Source organism: Sceloporus occidentalis, unplaced genomic scaffold, assembly GCF_023333645.1.
Source record: "Sceloporus occidentalis isolate IW3139 unplaced genomic scaffold, rSceOcc1.0.p SCAF_7, whole genome shotgun sequence".
Classification (NCBI taxonomy): Eukaryota; Metazoa; Chordata; class Lepidosauria; order Squamata; family Phrynosomatidae; genus Sceloporus; species Sceloporus occidentalis.
Window position 1 is genome coordinate 68,260,382 of NW_028316987.1, and position 20,642 is coordinate 68,281,023.

A 20,642-nucleotide genomic window follows, 5' to 3' on the forward strand; every position below is an offset into this window, starting at 1 on the left:
TAGCCTTTTCAAACTAGCCTGTTTGGTTCCAACTCATGGCAATCCTGTGAATGAAACATCTCCAAGAATCCCTATCCTCCACTGCCTTGCCCAGATCCTGCAAGCCCCTGCCCATAACCCCCTGACTGAGTGTATCCATCTGGTTTGTGGTCTTCCTCTCTTTCCTCTATCCGCTACCTTTTCTAGAATTATTCTTTGTTGTCAGCCTATAAAAATGGGCTCCCGTCCAGATAGCATAGATGTATTATACATATAATTAATTGGGCTATTTTGCACTATAGGCAAAGGAAGCGATTCTATTCAATATTTTATGTTGGGACCAAGATATTTGACTTTAAACCCTTGAGACTGTGACTGACTTAATATCGGCTCTGGCACATAATTGTAATGAGTGCCAACCCCATGAATTTAACATGAATCAGTATCTGAGAATGCTAATCAGGAGATGAACTAAATGAAATACCTGCATTTTATTAAGCAGACCCACTAAAAATGCAAAGTTGTATTTTCTTGCCATTCTTTCCCTGCAAACAAACCATTTCTTTTTGGGGTCAGAATTTGATATTGACAAGTGTGTATATTATAGTTTGCAGTCAGTAGTCATAAAATCACTCATGTGGAAGAAGTAAGCAGGAGGTATCTGTATTATCTGTGGCTGAAATTTGAAGTGCCTGCAGGAAAAGTTAGCTTGTTTTTATTCAACCAAGAATAAATGTAAGATTTTCAGATGTTGCTCCAGTATGCTAAATACTAATGACATGTCAAACATTACCATAGCAGAATGCTGATCTATTTGGAATTTTGGAATTGACTGCAAAAGTTCATCCCAGAATGAGATAACTCAACTCAGCCTTTTAAAATCAAGATCAAATTCTAGTTTTAAAATACTGACAGTGCAATCCTTTCCATGTCTTCTGAGAAGTATGTCCAATTGGATGAGGCAGCTAGTTGGATTGTGCTCTAAATCTGGATTCAGCCAATTAGCTATCATCCATTCTCAAATCAAGGTACTTCTGATAAATTTTATTTTCAGCCCTTGTGAGAGAGCTCATTGCTTACAGTTGAAAGTACAGTAAAGCAAGATGCGTGTTTGGTTGAGAAATAAGCCTCCACTATGGTTTAATTTTATGGGGACACACCTTGAGGTGCCTTGATTCTCACACTTCTCTCACCTCTTCTCCTCTTTTATAAAGTGATCTTTAATGTGTTGGCCCATGTTAAAAGTAACCACTATTTATGTGGAACCACATACAAGAGCTCTGGTTTGCTTTGACTATTATTAAAATAAATCAGGATCAATGCAATAGTTATTGTACAATAGTGTACAATAGTTTTAGTAGAACATACTTTGAAAATGGAAACAGTGGAATGTGCATATGTGATCATGTTCAGTGATCAGTTAAGTAGGTGCATGTGTTGGTATAATTAACTGCAGAACTAATCCTTTGCATTAAAAACAATTGACAACTTTTAAAATGCTTTTAAAATGATCCAAAGTATACAAGATTCATAAATATTTAATGGCTTATGGATATGAACAGGATAGCAGAATACAGTAGATGATCAAATTTGCAGGAGGAGAATTAAATTCAAAATGTAAACTGCCAGGTTAAAAAAGCTGGAAATAAATAAGAAGAAAAGTCTTCTCTACACCTGTATACCAAATGTTATTGAAGTTATTTTGGAATATGCTCAGTAAACTGTCACTCAAACAGAATTCTTCACTGACATTCATTTTTAGTTATTTTGGCACTTTAGGCAACTTACCTAAACCAAAGGAATGATTTTACTGAACAAAATTACATTCAGCTGGGACATTTGCCAGTATTGTTTTAAAAGTAATGGTACACATCAATCTTTGATTCCATGGCCTGCTTCAGCCAGCACTAACATCTCTTATATTGAAAAGGCATATTGAAAAGAATTATTCCTCACTAGGTAGCTTGTGGAAATCCATTACGTATATGCAGACAGAGGATAAATGACCTTCTCAGAGCACTAGGGAAAATATCTCAGTTTGTAAAGGATATAAGAAGTGAAGTGACAGAACTCATTGGTAAATCATATGCGTTGTACGTAGAAGATCGCAGAGTTCAACCCTCTGGCATCTCTATTTTAAAAAGAACCTATAGCAAGTGATGGGAAAGATGCACCTGAGAACTACATTCCATTAAAATAGTTCAGGGCTAGTTAATTCTTCTAGCATTTTGAACTAAAGTTCTCACCAGTTTCAGCCTATCTGGCCAGCAATACGAACATTTTGAGGACACTACCGTTCAAATAAAATTTTGGAATCTGATTTGGAAACATTATATTGGCTGTACTGGCTGGGTGATTCTGGTACTTGTAGTCCAAAAAAGTAAAATTTTCAAGCTATTGGCTGAGGTTTTAGAGCAGTACTTCCTGTATCCCCAAAAGCTGTAAGTATCTTCCCTATTTCCTTTATTAGGACTCTTGAGAATTTAGAGCAAGAGTGGGCAATATGCAAGCCATGGGTCCCCTATTTATTCTGAAAGCTGTTCAAGAGTCCCTGCCACCAGTGCGGCTAATGTTACTGAATCTAGCATGGCTGAAGCAGCAATGAGAAAAACATCTTGAAACATGGTTTTAAAAGTAGGAACACACTCCTGGAAGCCTCCTGGAAGTGTGATTCTACTTGTAAACAAGTTCTGTGGGGAGGACAAGCTTTATTAAAAGAAAAGCAGGTGCTTTTTTGCTGCTAAAGTAACCATTCATTCAGGATTATGCACTTCATGATGGATTTAAGCAGTACCAATGTTGTTTGTCCTCTCTTAGAAATTATCCACCTTTGTTTTAGAGATAATCAGCCTTTAAGATAATCATAGGTTTGAGAAATGTAAATATAATCCCATATGGGTAAGTCCAATTATACTTAACAGGGTTTAAAAACTACCTGCAAATATTTCATAACTATCTATCAGTTATCATCATCATCATCACCACTGCCATAAGAAAATAATAGGAGCTTGTAAGAGTAGTTTGTAGAAGGAAAAGTTTTAGAGGAGTAGATGCCATGGCAGCCTTTCCTCTGACTAGAGTAAGCCACATCAGCATGGAATCACTGCCTTTTGGGACCACAGAGTTGGAAGAAACCACAAGTGCCATCATTTTATTTTTGCAGCCCCTTCACTTTAATGGCTTAAGGCTGGTAACTTGTTGTCATTGCCATTTATATGTGCTTTACAAAAGACTGGCTTTAGACTAAGTTCCATAAAATACATTCTAAAATAATATGAAATCTGATGTGCATAATTATCTGTTCTAGGCTTTCCATTAGTGCCAGCGTCAATTCATGCTGTGGCAAGAGCCAAATACTTTAATGATAAGTGAGTATCATTCCTGTTTTGTTTGGTTTTTTTAATATAATTTTGCTTGGCATTTTAAAAAATGTCACTCTTTTAATACATTCATTTTCCCTTCCAGCTGCTGGATTAGTGTGGACACCCACTTACTGTATGTTGTTCACGGGCCTGTGATGGCAGCTTTATTGGTGAGAATATCATTATCTGTTTGAATAAGAGCTCTTTTCTATTCTCTTTCTTCACCCATTTATTTGTTCAGTCTTATTACCTAAACTTTCATCCAATCTTTATGCATAATATCCAAGGCAACTAACAGGAACAGACAGACAGACTGACAAACATCTTGGCAGACAGGCAGACATAAAGAAATACAGAAGGATTGACCAGCAAACAGTACCAGTAGCTGTTGATCAAAGAGGAAACACTCAGTGCTCCCCTTGCATTCACCATGGGCTCCCAGAAATAGAACATGAGATAGGTGGATAGATGGAGGGAAGGATTGTTAGATGGATAAATAAAGATGGAGATGAGACAGACAGTTCACATTAATACAGACCCTCCATCCACAAACCCTGCCATCCTATTCCTTCCTGCCCATTGCATATTATCCTCTCCGTCCACCATAGTATTGCTCGGTCCTCGCACTGAAGATCTACTATAATAGGAAAAAGGGGTGGTAGAATTTTAAGATGATATAAAGGACTGCAGATGGGAGTTCAGATTGTAGGGGCAGAGTCAAACAAACTGTTGTGCTAATTTTTTCTTGCAGAGAATGTTTTCTTCTTTTTCATTATGGGGAACCACCCCAAATGGATTTTTCCACTAGCAGTCTGAAGAAATTCCCTACGGAAAAATACCCTGATTTTTGTGAACACTCATCCACATCTTCCGGAAATCAGTCTGTCAGATGCAATGTTGCCATTTCTGGTTGGAAAAACGTAATTTCAACTCGACCGCAGTGCTTTCTATAGTGGAATGAATGAAGCATTTATCTTTATTTCTAAACAAAACTACAGTTCAATGTTTTGTTTCATCACAGACTAGCATTTTTGTTCTGAAAGATAATTCTTCTGCCAGAAGCATTCTGAAAGTCCATAACTTTTGGACAAACACACTGCATTCAGGTATTATGCAAAATTAAGGATATATATCATGAAAGAGGTAAATGCAGCTAGCTTTAGAACATAAGCTAATTGTCAAACTTTTAAAAAAATATTTGACTGTGGAGCCCATGTGCAAAAGGATCTATCACTATTCATCCCTTACCATGATGATTCCTGGAGAAAACACTTCTTACAGTCTATGTTAAGACTGTTTAGCACCTAATTCTGTTGCACAGAAAGTTAAGGGGCCCATTCACACTACATAATTATAGCACTATTTTAGTTGCCATGGCTATATCCTATGGAATCCTGGAGTTTGTAGTTTTGGGAGGTATGTGAGCTCTCTGGCTGAGAATTCAAAATGCTCTTCCCTAAATTGCCAAACATAAGAGGCCATGGGTATGGTGCCATGGCATTTAAATTACTATGCTATAATTCTGTAGTGTGAATGAGCCCTTGGATTTTTAACCTACTATATAAAAATATCCAGTAGATGCACATTTACTATATCACTGTCTGGATGAATGCCACTTGGCTGGTAGGTTATGTCTTAAAATTAACATTATAAAAAGTAAGCTGAGAGGGGTCTGAGGGCTGTACAGTTGTTTGCTATTCCTAAGGGTACACAGGAACCAATTATGGCAAAATATTATTAATATTGTGGGATTGGTGTCTTCTGCAGAGAAATGTTAGTAATAGGTTCCTGTGTACCATAAAGAGTAGCAAGCAACTCCAGACCAGAGCTACTTAGAAGAATCACCTTAACTAGGACTATATCTAGTCATGATAAGATAGCTAATATCGCAGTTGCCATGTACAGGATTATCTTTGAACTCCATTTGTACAAACCATTCTGTATACTGTATTGGGGACTTTATACACTCCTTTCTATGGAAAATATATGAATCAATATCTGACAGAGACTCAAAAGGGAATGGCCTGATATCTGACCTTTGTCGACAGACTTGTGGATCATCTGTTTATAACAAATGTTCTGTTCATGAGCAGGATGGAAATGGCAAAAAGTAGCCTTCAGTCTGTCTTCACAAATTTAATTTAGTTTCTCATTGCCCAACAAAAGTTAATGTCTTTTAAAGATAATAATTTGTTTGGAAAAAAGTTGCTCATTGCATGAAAGCTTCAGTGATATAATCCTTTAATCCAGAATAGGAATGACACAGGATCATTTTTAGTATAATGCTTTGTGAAAGCAAGCTGCTGTGCTTAATGTCATACTCAATTTTATCTTCTGGATGGGAATATCGTGCATGCTCTTTGGTCTCTCCAGAACTACAGCCATCTCAAGAGTTATTGCAACAGTCTCATCCTGCCCCCCCCCCCCCCCCATATAAAGACCAGAGATGGCTGATGATACAGAAACTTTTTTCCCATACAGTATATATTTTTAAATAAACTTTTCCAAGATACATACTACAGTCCCAATCAAAAATAAAACCAGATTTTAGAAAGGCTTCTTAATCATTGTGTGGAAAAACGTATGATGATTGCTGGCTTCAAGTCCTGTTCTTTACAATCTGGCTTGCTCATTACTGTGCTTTTCAAAGTAACTATATATTGGTATTGATTTTACTAGACAACAAAGGAAAGATGTGCTTGATAGTCAGGCTCAGGCAAGGTATGTCATTTAAAAAAAAAGATTTAGGTGCTCTGTTCAGATATTCTTCCTCAAGCTTTCTTCGTCATATGAGGGGAGAGAGCAAGGATACTCTTGTTGGCAACTCAATTTACCACCACATTTCTCGTGGTCCAACCTCACACTTTCCATATGTTAAGAGCTGAACCATTAAAAAACAAGGCCAGTTCCCTTTGTGGAAACTCCTCCCGTAATTTGGAACCTTGATTAAAGCTTGGAATAGTTACTTTTTGCTGTATAAGTCCTAGAAAATGGGACTTTTTTATACTTGATGGAATTTTGACTTCAAAACTCCCATTGTACATAAAGAAAAGGAAGGCAGTATGTGGTGGGGTTTTTTTTAAATCTTTCTGCCTGTATTGAGTTCTGCTGTTTGTAAAAATAAAAGAATGAATGGTACAACATGGTAATAATTAATAATTTCTTTTTGCAGGTCAATTTCTTCTTCTTGCTCAACATTGTACGAGTTCTGGTAACAAAACTGAGAGACACCCATCGGGCTGAGTCCAACATGTACATGAAAGCGGTCAGAGCCACTTTAATCCTTGTGCCCTTATTAGGAATACAGTTTGTCATTATCCCTTGGAGGCCAGAAAACAAACTTGCTGGTGAAGTGTATGATTACATCATGCATATATTAATGCATTACCAGGTATGGGTCTATAACACTGATTATGATTTTTGGTGATATATTTTCTGGTAGGTTTCATTTGGCAGAAGACTCTTTTTCCCAGGAAACACAGCTGACTTCAGCTAATGGATTAGTGCCACTTAAGTCAATGAGAGTAAGTCAGTTTTGCACCAGCTTAATTGATTTGTTGGTTGGTATTTTCTGGATAGATGATCCATGCTTAAAATATCTGTCCTTTGCTATCCTTAAGCTGCAAGGCTAAGCATATTTGATTAGGAGCAAACTTCATTGGGAGGGATTTTACATAAGAATAAACCACACTGAGATCAGTGACACATTCTGACCAAATAGAATGGAATCATACAAAATCAGTGTATTATGTGGTAGCATGTAATTATTCTACACTTAAATGCTTTCCCACATATTTTAATCCCCTGAAAAGTTTTTTTTTTCTAAATGCCTTTATGGTGAAACTAGTGAGAAAAAGAGAACACTAATCTAAAATGGTTCTCACTGGCAAGTGACTATCTTTCTCCCTAAAATGTCTTGCAGGTTAACAGCATGACATAGATACCATTCTCTGGATTAAACTAGATTATATATTTAACTTATTTTTAGAGGGCATGTTCCATGAAATGGTGAAAGAGCCACTGAACAATTGTAGGGAGACTATTGATATCCACTGAGAAGATTTAGGCTACATCACTTGCCTTCCTTGGATTTCTTGCCACTGAATTCTGTAGACCCATATGGTACTCTGAAAGTCTTTGAGAGACTCACAAAGGTCCCCTGGGGCATCAGTTTCTATACATTTTTCTGGGCAAGAGGACTCTGGGCATTTGAAATATTCCTTCTCTCTTCACTTTTGCAAAGTCATGGCAGCTGTGTCTTTCTTAATTGAATCAAACCACCTGCAATGCAGTCTTCCTTTTTATCAAATGCCTTCCACTTTATCAAGTTTTATCATTTCCCCCAAAAGAGTCATGTTGTCTTGTGACAAATGTTGTCCAGTTTGGACTGTCAGAATTAGAAAATTCTTTGGAAGCAATTTGCATCTACAAAATATGCCTTTCTTTCAACCAAACTCAACTAATATTATTAGTGCTTCCCCAGTTATTGATAGAATACCTCCACTTTGCACTTGATTAATTACTGTTAACTTTTTATTTCTGTATAAATGGACATTAAAGGTGCATAAACTTGCTTGAATTAACTTTGTATTGACTATAATACTGAACACTGTTACTGAGTAAAAGGAATTAAATAGACTACACCAGTGACTGTCACATTGGCTATGATGCATTTAGTTCCTTTTCCCTTTGACTCATTGAGGGGAAAGCAACTCATGATGTTGACTTTGCAAAAACTTTCTTGGGGGTTTTTGGAGGAAGCAACAAAAAGAGTTGGGAAGTTACATATAAAGCATGAGCCACACTATCCACACCAGGTTTGCATAATTTTGTGGTACTCCATTTGGCATATATTGCAAAGAAATACGTGTGTATGTGTCTAAAATTACTTTTTATCTTATGCACTCCACAGTCAAGAAGGAAGTTATATAAAGTGCTGAAATAAAGGCTCCTTGTTCCTACTTGAAAATATACTTTTAACCAAAGCAGTGATGACAATCCTGTCTCACTGTTTCCTCGCCTCATAAATGCTTCACTACTGAGATGGTATTGTTACAACAAATGGTCCAAAATTGTTGTAGCAAGTAAATGAGCTGCTTGGAAAATGAGTGGCAAAAATGGAGCAGACCTTTCTTTTTCCCCATTACTACAATACTGGTTCTGAGAGCCTTTCCATAGGCTAGAAACCTGGTTGCACCCCCCTGCGCCTGATTCAACTACTGTAGCTCCATAGTTGGTTCTTATAAAAATAAGACGAGGGAAAAAACGACATAAGTGAAGTGCCTCAGTCCACAGAGATAGAGAGAAAAGATCTAATTAAAATTATTTTCTGAGGTAAAGTTCATAAAGCAAATATTAGCCTTCTGTTAACACGAACTCTTAGAAACAATTAAGTGCTTAAAGGAAATGTAAATCCATCCACATCTATATAACATGAAACTATTATGGAAAATTGTAGTTTCTATGCTGTAAATGGTTAAATATACCACTCCCTTACACAGCAGAGGTACATAGATAGTTGTGGACAGTGAACAACTACAGTGGGCCTTCGGTATCCCTTGCGGTTTGGTTCCGGAAGCCTCCCCCCGTGGATACCAAAATCTGTGGATGTTCAAGTCTTATTATATACAATGGCCTAGTGAAGTAGTGGCCCTTATATAAAATTGCAAAATCAAGGTTTTCTTTTTGGAATTGATATTTTTGTGCAATATTTTCAAGCCGCGGATGGTTGAATCTGTGGCTACTGAAAGCCATAGTACTGACAACTCACCTGCATCTTTTTACTTTTAGATTTTAGATTGGATTCACAGATTCAGCATTAACAAATCATCAATGTGAAGCACTAAAATGATTTTCCCCCTTCACGTCTAGTTGTTGATATGTGGCTTTAATGGACACTTTTTAGATTTGAGGTTCCTCCCCATGTTTTATGCACAAGCTCCCATTGACCATGATAAAAGTCCGTCACAGTGGGGAGAGGAGCTATTAAACATCTTAAGGCTTTGTTCTTCAAACCGGATCAGGATAAAAATAAGCATCCCAGAGAGCCTGAGTGTATTTTGGAAATCAGGGTCTAATATTGTTTTTTTAAAAAATCAACCATACCACTGTTTAAAGATGTTTTCTTCCTCGGGCAACACGGTATAATACACAAAAGACGTTTGTTACAGTTAAAGACCTTATAGGTCCATTTGTTTTTTAAAAATCTTAAAATCTTAAAAGAAATTCAATTTGTAGTTATTGTCCAATTAAACTGTTCCTTTAATACACTAAAAATTATACCCTTTTTTTTGCCAAGCGAGAAACACAAAACACATTGTTAAAATGTTACTTTCAGCCTGTAAAGAATGTTAGCTTACAGTTGCAAACTGCTTAGAGACTGCCTTAGGCGGTATGAAGTGGTATATAAATGAAGCTGCTAATACTACATTAAAAAAATAAAATAAAAATAAAAACCACACCCTTATTTTCTGGAAAAAAAATGAAGGGAAAACATTTTTCCACTTTGGACTAAAATTTGACAGAATTTTTACTCCTCTAAACAAGACAGAAATGCTCACCAAGAAATTCAACCTGAAATTACGATATGTTTGTACTCCTTCTGAAAGACCAGAGGCCCTTTCACACTACAGAATTGTAGCACTATAATTCCAATTTGAATGCCATGGTTACACCTGTGAACTCATGGGATTTGTAATTTGGTGAAGCACTAGAGCTTTCTGGCTGAAAAGACTAAAAACACCTGCCTGAAGTGCAAATCCCAGGATTCCATAGGAGTGTAATCATAGTGCTATAATTTTGCAGTGTGAAAGGGCCCAAACCACATTCTCTATAGATGTGTGCTGTTCATCTACAAACTGCAGCTTATGCCAAACAGTGATGGCCACTGCTCTGGAATAACATTTTCATACTCTTTAAAACTTGTTCAGATAGTTACTATCTGATTATTTTTCATTGGGGCTATCCGGCAATTCCTTCCATCCTCAATACCATCATCAATAAGGACAGTCACAAAATCCCAGTTTAGTCTATAATTACTCACTAAGCAAGGATAGTAGTGTCAGGGTCAGACTGCTGTTGTGATTGTTTCCAGATCCCAGTTCCATCTCATTTCACTTTCTTTTAAAGCTGGCCATAAATAGTGATCTCCTTTCACCCTCTTGCAAGGTCAGGCCATCTAGGCATTACTTTTTTTATTGCCCCAGTTATGGCTGCTACTTTCTCTTTTGCAGAAATAACATCGCTTTCTGGTTTGGGGACTTTATTTTAAAAAACAAGTCTCTCTTTTTTCCCCCTTCTCACCTCAGAAAATGTCCTCTACAGAACTGTTAACTAAAATCTAATTTCAAGGGCACCTGAGCAAACAGTCTTCAAGAAACTATCTCCGTTGTTCCTGGGGTGGGGTGAGGGGAGAAAGACAATAAGGCTATAAAACTGCAAATTAGAAAAGACTTTGGAAAAATAGGAGCAGGAATAGAAAACCATTGTGTGACCCAAAGTGCCCTTATTAACAAGAAAACAACACAAATGTGAAAGATCTTTCTTTAATATTAGAGTTCAGGTTGCAGTCTTACATTTAGCTGGAGAAAAGCTCCACTGAATATAGTAGGCCTTACTTTCAAGTACATATGGATAGGTTGCATTGTAAAGACCAAAGTACACTCAGCGCTCCACATTTGCAGCTTCGGCTTTTGCGGATTTGATTATTCACGGATTTTATTAATACGTTCTCTCTAGGAATATCTAGATCCTCTTTTAAGCAAAAGTTGCACTGGAGGACCTAGAGATTGCTAGAGAGAATATTCCACTAGACATTTGTAGTTCCTCCAGCACAATTCTATGGTCAGTGTCTATCAGATGTTGACCACAGAGTTGCAATGGAAGACCTAGAAATTTCTAAAGAGGTGTTCTCTCAGGTAAAAACATCGTGTTTTTATTATTTGCAGTTTTTCCACATTCACAAGGGTCCTGTGCCCCTAACCCAGAGAATGTGGAGGGATGAGGGTATACATTTTGTTGAATGGAGACCAGGGTTCAAATCCTGGCTCAGCCATAGAAACCCACTTCAATTTGCAACAATTGAAGTAAGCTGAGGACAAACTGGGAGAAAGCAAAATAAAGTGTGACATTTTATAAGTGGCTAAAAATATGGGACAGCAGATTACTCAGGACTGTCCCTGGCAGATCGGGACAGTTGGAGGGTATTCATGCAACTTTAAGAGCTTTAGAGAAATGAATGGTGGATGAGGCAATTGATGGCTAACTGCTACTTCCAGAGGTAAATAAGCATGCTTCTGACTAAGCTGCTAGGAAGCAGTGGAAAGAAGCAAGTTGGCTTCATGTTCTAGCATCTGGTTGGCCACTGTGGCTGCAACTTCACTGCAGAAATAATCCAGTTTGACACTACTTTAACTGCCACACCTCAATGCTATGGGATCCTGGGATTTGTCTGTTTTGGCACCAGAGCTTGTTGACAGAGAAGGCTTAAATATCCCACAAAAGTCCATTTTCCAGAACTCCATAGCATTGAGACATTGCAGTTAAAGAAGTGTCAAACTGGATTGTTTCTGCAGTGCAGATGCAGCCTTTGTGAAGCAAAATAACAGACTTAGTTTTTTGTGGGTTTTTCGGGCTATGTGGCCATGTTCTAGCAGAGTTTCTTCCTGACATTTCATCAGCATCTGTGGCTGGCATCTTCAGAGAATGCTTTGCATGGAAAAATTGGGTGTATATATACTGTGTGAGCCTAGGAATGCAGCAGTGATTTGCATGTGTATTGTTCTGTGCTGATGGCTGGCCTCAGGCTGGGAGGCTAATGCAAAAGAGGATTAATGTCTGCTAATTGGTGATCATTATAGGCTGACTAGGCAAAGCGGTGAGGAAGCAAAACCTTCAGATGGTTTACAAACTGACGAAGAAAATCCAGCAAATGCTTCGCTCAGCCAAGGACCAGAGAGACCCTCTCACAGCCGCAAGAGTTTACCGCATACCATGCAGCTGTGGACAAGTCTACTTAGGGACCACCAAATGCAGTGTGCAAACAAGAATCAAGGAACACGAGAGGCACTGCAGACTGGGCCAGCCAGAAAAATTAGCAAAAGCAGAACATGCCACAAACCATCCTGGGCATAAAATACTATTTGGAAACACTGAAACTCTGGACCATGCCAATCACTACCATGTCAGGATGCACAGGGAAGCCATTGAAATCCATAAACATCTGGATAATTTCAACCGGAAAGAAGAAACCCTTAAAGTGAACAAAATTTGGCTACCAGTCCTGAGGAACAGCAAAATAAGGACTCAGCAAATGCAAATGGGAAACCATTCAGAGTCAGGGGCTTTCCCAGCAGATAATGATCACCAATTAGCAGACATTAATCCTCGTTTGCATTAGCCTGCCAGCCTGAGGCCAGCCATCAACACAGAACAATGCACATGCAAATCACTCCTGCATTCCCAGGGTCACACAGTATATACATACCCAACTTTTTCCAGGCAAAGCATTCTCTCAAGATGCCAGCCACAGATGCTGGTGAAACATCCGGAAGAAACTCTTAGAACATGGCCACATAGCTCAAAAAACCCACAAAAAACTATGGATGCTGGCCATGAAAGCCTTCGGCTTTACAAAATAACAGACTGTTTGGTTTAGCAAGGCCCTTCTTACATTCTCTAATTATACTGCCTAGTTATACAGCATGAATGAAACAGTTGTTGGATTAATTTCCTTTCTTTACATTATAAATAATCTTAGAAACTTTTTTTTCTTTTGTTTCTTAGGGTTTACTTGTGGCAACAATTTTCTGTTTCTTCAATGGAGAGGTAAGCATAGAAAGAATTTAACTTCAGTTTATAATAATCAACATTCTTAATTAAACATGCAGTAATGTTTAAATTAATGTCCTCCTCCCAAAATCACATCAGCTTTGCTTGGAAAATAGGCCAAGTCATTTGCATCCCCAAATGAAGAAATAACATATTGACATGTTCTGAGCCCATTCAACAGAAACTGCCATTGAGAAAAGGACATTTTCCCAAAGATCACTATATTTCTTTCTTCCCATCACACTACAAGTGTACTGGTAAGAAAGCAAAGAAATCATTTGCCTTCCTTTTTCCTATGTCTGGAGCAACACCAGCATCATTGCTGCCACAGACCATTATGTTTTTTTTTTAATGGAGGTGGAGTTGGGGGTTGGGTGGGAGAAAAGAGATTGGGGAAATATGATCTTTTTCTCCAGATCAGATTTTGATTCAAGTTGTAGAAGAGGCTTTATGAGACAAGCATTGCAAGCCTCCAATGCAAATGTCTAGACTCAGACCTGGGGAGCTCCACCAGGAAATGACTGGAAAGCTTTTAGGTAGAATCCTGTTTAATCTCAACTGGAGTAGACACATTGAATCAACTGTTGAATGGTAAATGAAAATATAGGTAAATGTACAGTGGGCCCTCTATTTTCACTGGGCCCCCCATGAAAGTGGAAAAACCAAAAATAAAAAAATACTATTTTTTAACTTGAGAAAACACCTCTCTATGAATCTCTAGTCCAGGGGTAGGCAACCTGCGGCCCATGGGCCGGATGCGGCCCGGCGAGGCCTTGGGACTGGCCCCAGCCCAGTCCTGCCGCCGATTGCCGCCGGGGCCTTTGGGGGGCAATTGTCTATAGAAGCCTCAGAAACATGCATTTATATTAACATTTTTTAAAAAAAATTTTGCATGTCCTCCATTTTTTTTAAAAAAAAGTGTTTTCCATTTGAAAATTTTATCCTACATTTCTCCTGGTTTATTTATATATTTAATTTTTTAAAAAATTATTTAATTATTTATTTTTTGGCTTCGGCCCCCCAGTTGTCTGAGGGACAGCAACCCGGCCCCCGGCTCAAAAAGATTGCCTACCCCTGCTCTAGTCCTCCAGTGCAACTCTGTGGTCCACATCCACTGGACGCTGAGCATAGAATCATGCTGGAGAACCTACAAATGCCAAGAGAAGTGCTTTCTCTAGGAATGTCTAGGTCTTCCAGTGTGACTCTATGGTCGTCTTCCAGCAGGGTCATGTTGATACAGCTAGAGATTTTTAGAGACAACATGTTAACTCCATGAATAATCAAATCCTCAACAGTCAAAGCTGCAAATGTAGAGGATCAGCTATAGTTGATTCTATGCTGAGGTCCTTCTATGTGTCCCAACTGTGAGGTCCATATACTTTATGGGGTTGTGTTAGAGGGCCCTCTCAGCTGTGATGACCCAAAGGTAGTAGTGGTCTATGGCTCTGGAACATTTTATGAAGCTGACTGAATGAGAGAGAAATTCATATGCCCTGTTGGGCAATACCAACCCTGGGAGAGTTAATCTGGGGAGAAGTGCCTTTGGAAATATGTTGGGATACTTTGCTTGTACCCTTCCATTGATGCTCAAGTTGCTTATCTATAAATGCAAACATTACAAAACTCCAGCAATTCTCTAGTAACCTTCTTCTCCCAAAGTAAACCAAACCAGGATGTAATAGTGTAGCTATGGGGGAGAAGGGAAATAAAGGCATATTCAGCCCCCACCCCAAAAAATTTCCTTCTCTCCCTAAATTTCTAACATTGCAGTAATTAAAATTCCTGTTGAGCATTTAGAAATACAATTTAAGCATCCAAAGAAAATGGGCAGACAAAGTTATCATGGAAATGCAAACAGAGAACAAGAGTTCTAAGTGTGGATGATATGCAATAAGTATGACTGTTATTATAAGTAGGTATCTTATTTAATTTACATTGACCTCTTTTTGGCACTGACCTTTTAGCCAAACTTATCCAGTTTGAAGAAGTCTCTGGAAAATGAAATACAGAATACTTGAACAAAAGCACACAATACATCATCATCATTTATTACAATCAACAGATCCAATAGATAAATAAGATTTATAAACAGACAAAATCAAATTGTAAATTATTTTGGTTCAAAGGTCATGATTGTGCAGGACGCCAACCTTTCTAAACACAAAACCGCCACCTCAAATGACAACAGAAATGGCAAAAAACATTTTTGTTCCCAATTTTTCTTCCTGACATGGGGGAGGGGGGAAACAGAAGGCTTTGGGGGCTGTGTATACAGTAGCCCCTATGCCTCATTTTGTCCACCTCTGCTTTACAGTGATCTTTATGCGTACCTTTCCTTTTCCTCAGTCTGGAAACATTAAAATGTGGTCAACTTAGTAATGGTTTCATATGTCCACATATTGAATTGAACATTGAACTATAGTTTCATAATAATCTCCACTCTTTTTTTCCTGGAAATGCCATGGATTGAGATGTTGATGTTTAATGTCTTGAAGTCAAGGCCAGGTTCCAGGAACCACAAAATTTATACTTTGGTTTTACTAGGAACTCACTGTGTGGTGTTTGGATGTCTTGCCTAGTATTGGCTTTAGTGGCACAAGTGTTGCTAACTTTGCTGGAATCTGTGCCTGAGAAAAGCTTGACCTTACATCTTCCTGAATAGCTAGACATCTCATAATTTTATCAGGGAGTCTCTGCTTTGGAGCTGTGCACATGTAAATTGAGTTTCAGAACATTTTTTTAATGGGTGGGGAAGTGTCAACATTACCCTCCTTTCATGTACATGATTATTCGTTACATAACAACAGAATAAAAGCCAGTGGTTCAGATCAAAGGTTCATGAATTCTAATATATTGTTGCCCCCAGTGGTTAAATAAGTATTCACAAGGATGGCATGAGGATAACATATCCATATCTCTCAGCTTCTACCGCAAAAACACTGGTCCATGCCCTAGTGGTCTCACGACTAGACTACTGTAACCTCCTCTTGGCAGGGCTTCCCCTCTCTCATCTCCACCCATTAATTTCTGTTCAGCATTCAGCTGCACGCATTATTTCACTCGCTCGCTGTTATGATCATGTCTCCCCTCTGTTGTCCTCCCTTCACTGGCTCCCTTTTCCTTTCCGCATCAGGTACAAACTCACCTTTAAAGCCCTGCATGGGCTGGCCCCTCTTTATTTAACCGATCTTCTCTCTCCCTACATCCCTACTCGCACTCTCCGCTCTGGTAGCCAAAGTCTCCTATTTCAACCCAGGATCTTCTCTGCCCCATCCCGGATCCGTCCCTTCTCTCTTGCTGCCCCTCATTCCTGGAACCTTCTTCCTCTGCATGCACAGCTCATCACTTCCCTAACCAGCTTTAAGGCTGAGCTGAAAACCATATTGTTTAGGGAAGCGTTCTCAGGGAATTTGTGATTGTCATCTGGCTGTCTGATAATATTTGATGTGATGTGATTTGTTTTATATTTGATGTTTTTAATTTGTTTTTCTTTTCTATATGGTAATTTTATCTATTCCTCTTTTAATTGTTACTATCTTAGAGTGTACGCCTTGGGCAGGCTTTTATATACTCTTTAATTTTACCGACTTTGTACAGCGCTGTGTATAATTACAGCGCTTTAGAAATAAAGTTTAATAATAATAATAATAATAATAATAATAACTTCCATGGAGCAAACCCAGGACATTTTGCTCCCCGAGCAAAAGGATAAAATGGTGGCCCACCACCACCATTCCATTGACTGAAGTTTCCTGGAATGGCAGGTAAACCTTACTTCAACACTACCACTATTGCACCCTCCGAACAAAAAGAGCATTATAACTCATATCTACTGCTAGAACAGATTGCGCAAAATACATGAAGTTCATCAGTTACCTATATTAGTACTGCCTGTTCTCTAACTCACCCATACTAGTTCACACACACACACACACACACACAGAGAGTTTCAGATCAGTTTCAGAGTCATGTCGTTATTATTGAGATAGATTAGGCTGATGAGATAGGCCCTTATTAGCAGTGGCCCTATAGCTGTGAGATTCTCTCCTGGTGAAGTATGCATGCCTGTCCTCAGCTAAATAGTGAAAACTTGTTTATTTCATGTTTTGTTTCCCTAAATGTTTAGAGATCTTATTGATTTTACAGGGTTGTAAAGTTGTTGTTTTTTTACAGCCCTGTGGCTTTATTGGTTTTAAATTAAAGATACTCTTATCCTAGTCAATACTGCTGTTATCATACCTTTCGGTATATTTTTATGATTCTGTACTCTTTTATGATGACTTTTGAAATGGATTTCTAAAACGTTGATGTAACACAACAAATAATCTCAACACAACTTTTAAAGACCAGCAAATTTATTAGGACATAAGCTTTCATGAACACTCCAGTTATTATTATTATTATTATTATTATTATTATTATTATCCTTTATTTATAAAGCGCTGTAAATTTACACAGCGCTGTACATACAATCTTTTTAATTAGACGGTTCCCTGCCCTCAGGCTTACAATCTAAAACCACTAGGTCTGTGGGAAATGTTGTTATGATGTACAAACTGCATTTTAATTTCTTGATAGATGTTGCCTTGTGAGAATCTTTGCCCTGAAAGGCAGGTTAGAAATACTTTGAGAAAGAAAAAAATCATAAATATTAGTCTGAAAGTTAGAAGAATCAGTGCAGACTTTCAACAGCTAACAAAAAAAAAAGGGGGAATGTGTAAGTTGAAAACATGGATGCAGTGAAGGAGAGCAGAGTTACAATGCAACATAAAATCCCTTGTTCCTTTTAAATGGGGGCACAGTTACATCTCCAGTGTGACTTCTTTTGGAGAACCTGAAAATATTCTGGTTTCTTCTATCAACATTTCTCCAAAGGCTCCAGATACCCCTTAGATCCAGTCCTAAGCAAAAGTGGGAGCCTGATCTTCAGTTATTAGTTTCTTCCAATAAAATTGTCCAGCTAGCTGTTGCCAGGTGCATAGAGATCAAAGTGATATTTCTTTTGAGAGGAAAACTATAACATGGCACAAAAAGGGGATTAACTGTAATGCAAAGGAAGCTTGGTTTCCTTAGTGATTTACTGCTTATTACTGGACCATTTTGCATGAAGACAGAACCAGCCAAAATTAATCCAAAACAAATGTTAAAAAACAGTATAATGTTCCACATCTGCATTTGGAGAAAGTGACACAGTCTCTTTTATTCCCAGATTTTCAGTACCCACAAAAGCTCTGTCCAGAACACCAAGAATTTAAAGAGAGTAGCCCATGCATTTCATATCTTAATCAATTAAAAAAAAACATTTTTGTTTGTATCTTGTTGTGGAATAAAGTGGACCTTTGTTATACACTGGGGTTTGGTTCCAAGATCTCTCGTGGATAACAAAATCTGTGGATGCTCAAGTCCCATTAAATATAATTACATAGCAAAATGGTGTCACTTATAAAAAAAAATCAAGATTTTTTTTGGAACATTTTCAAACCATGGATGCTTGAATCCATGTATAAGAAATCCATATATAAGAAGAGCTGACTGTACTTAAAGGAGATATCATTCAGGAAGTTAGACAGAAATGTTGTTATGTATCTCCCACAGGAAATTACTGACTTCTTCCAAACACAACACTAACTCCAATTCCGCCTAGTGATGAATCTTTATAATGACATTATCCACACAGATAATTTCTTGTTCTTGTGATGTGTCCCCAAGTTGATTCTTACGTATGGCCACCCTATCCGAGAGCTTTCTTGGCAAGATTTAGTCAGAGGAGGTTCACCATTGCCTTCCTCCATGGCTGAAACAGTGTGTGTGGCTTGCTCAAGGTTACCCAGTGAGTTTCCATGGTTGAGTGGGCAATTGAATCCTCATCTCCAAGGCTCCTCGTCCAGCACTCAAACCCCTTAATCACAGTGATTCTCACATAGATAATTGCTGCACAATAACTGTACACATTGGCTATGGAAGAAAATGTATAATAGCTGGCGTTTCCACCTTTTGTGAGGTGCTTATGAAAGGAATGGATAAAGACATACTCTATAAAATCTATCAAGGCCATTTGTAATGCAAAAATTCTGTCTACATGCCCTATACAAGCATCCCTTGCATCACCATTTTGATAGTGTTATTGATTTAGATAGTTCTGTATAATGAAGACTGTAAAAAGAAGATAATAAATTACTGATATTTGGCTGGAGCAAAAGGGGGTACATTCATTTCAGGCCAATAAGCAGTACTTCTTGGGTAATAATAATAATAATAATAATAATAATAATAATAATAATAATAATAGCAACATTTAATTATAACACCATTTTCACCAAAGCATGGTACATAAGACCATATATATTAAAATTTGAATGATAAAACACCACAGTATAAAATACTAAAATATTATACTAATTCACTAAAAACAAAAACAAGCAAAATCCCCCTCAGTCGCTACCCATCTCGGCCACCTTCGTCATGCTCAGCAACATCTCCAAGTACTTCATTATAGAATCATAGTGTTGGAAGAGACCACAAAGGCTATCCAGTCCAACCCCCTGCCATAGAGGAATGTATATACAAGAGTTCCAAATTCTTAAAAAAATCTCTCCAAAATCCAAAACACTTCTGGTCCCAAACATTTTGGATAAGGGAGACTCAACCTGTAATACTCTTCTTTGTTCACTGATTTTTTGATCACAGGACCATAGGCCCCTTCCCCCCTTCTGTTTTACACTTAGTTACAGTCCGAACAATCTGGTCAACAAAACTTAAGGACTGTTTGGAGTGAAATAGATTCATACTTTCAGTACCAAAGAAGTGTACGTGAATGAGACAAGAAACAAAAGGTGCTATTTATAAATATCTACTGAGTTCAATGGGGCTTAACCTAGGTAATAGGTATGGAAATACAACCAAAGAAAGTATTTTGAAGAAAGTAATGGAAAGTCAATGAACCCATACTCTTCCTTATTATTTTTGTTTTGGATCACAACCCACACTCTAGAAATACATGTCCATATTCATGCTTTCATTATTAACAGTAATAGTTTTGTGCTTCTACATGAAGAAAAGATTCACATGTTTTAAAATTAAATAAAACGTGAAAAAGAAAATTAGGATCCATTTGATATTCCTCAGTCTGTGTCCTTCATATTTCTCATATTTCATTTTCTACTCTACTAGCAAATGGTTGGAATTAGAATATATTTTCAAACATTGTATTTGTAAAAAAAAAAAAATCTAAGCAAACAAAAATGATAACTACACAACTGTTAATACTGTTATGTAGAAGTAATGAAGAATAAAAAGTTGGATAGATTTCAATGTTACTCTCACCGCCAACTGTAAAGGTGATGTATTGTGTTTTCTTTCATTTTAATTTTCAAGGCAGATGTATTTCATTATCACTTCATATTTTTTTAAGTTCTAGACTGGTCTGCAGTAATGTTTAGAAATGTATTAGGATGCATTACGTAAATTCATTTT

General features: G+C 37.7%; 1 protein-coding gene across 1 annotated transcript in view; it reads left to right on the plus strand.

The window, feature by feature from the left end:
* Window positions 1-20,642, plus strand: part of CALCR (calcitonin receptor) — a 79,626-nt gene that overhangs the window by 54,759 nt on the left and 4,225 nt on the right. The window contains exons 8-11 of the mRNA XM_089531389.1: window positions 3,287-3,347; window positions 3,445-3,511; window positions 6,514-6,732; window positions 13,125-13,166. Of these exons, the coding sequence (XP_089387515.1) occupies window positions 3,287-3,347; window positions 3,445-3,511; window positions 6,514-6,732; window positions 13,125-13,166 (389 nt within the window). The remainder of the gene's footprint in view (window positions 1-3,286; window positions 3,348-3,444; window positions 3,512-6,513; window positions 6,733-13,124; window positions 13,167-20,642) is intronic.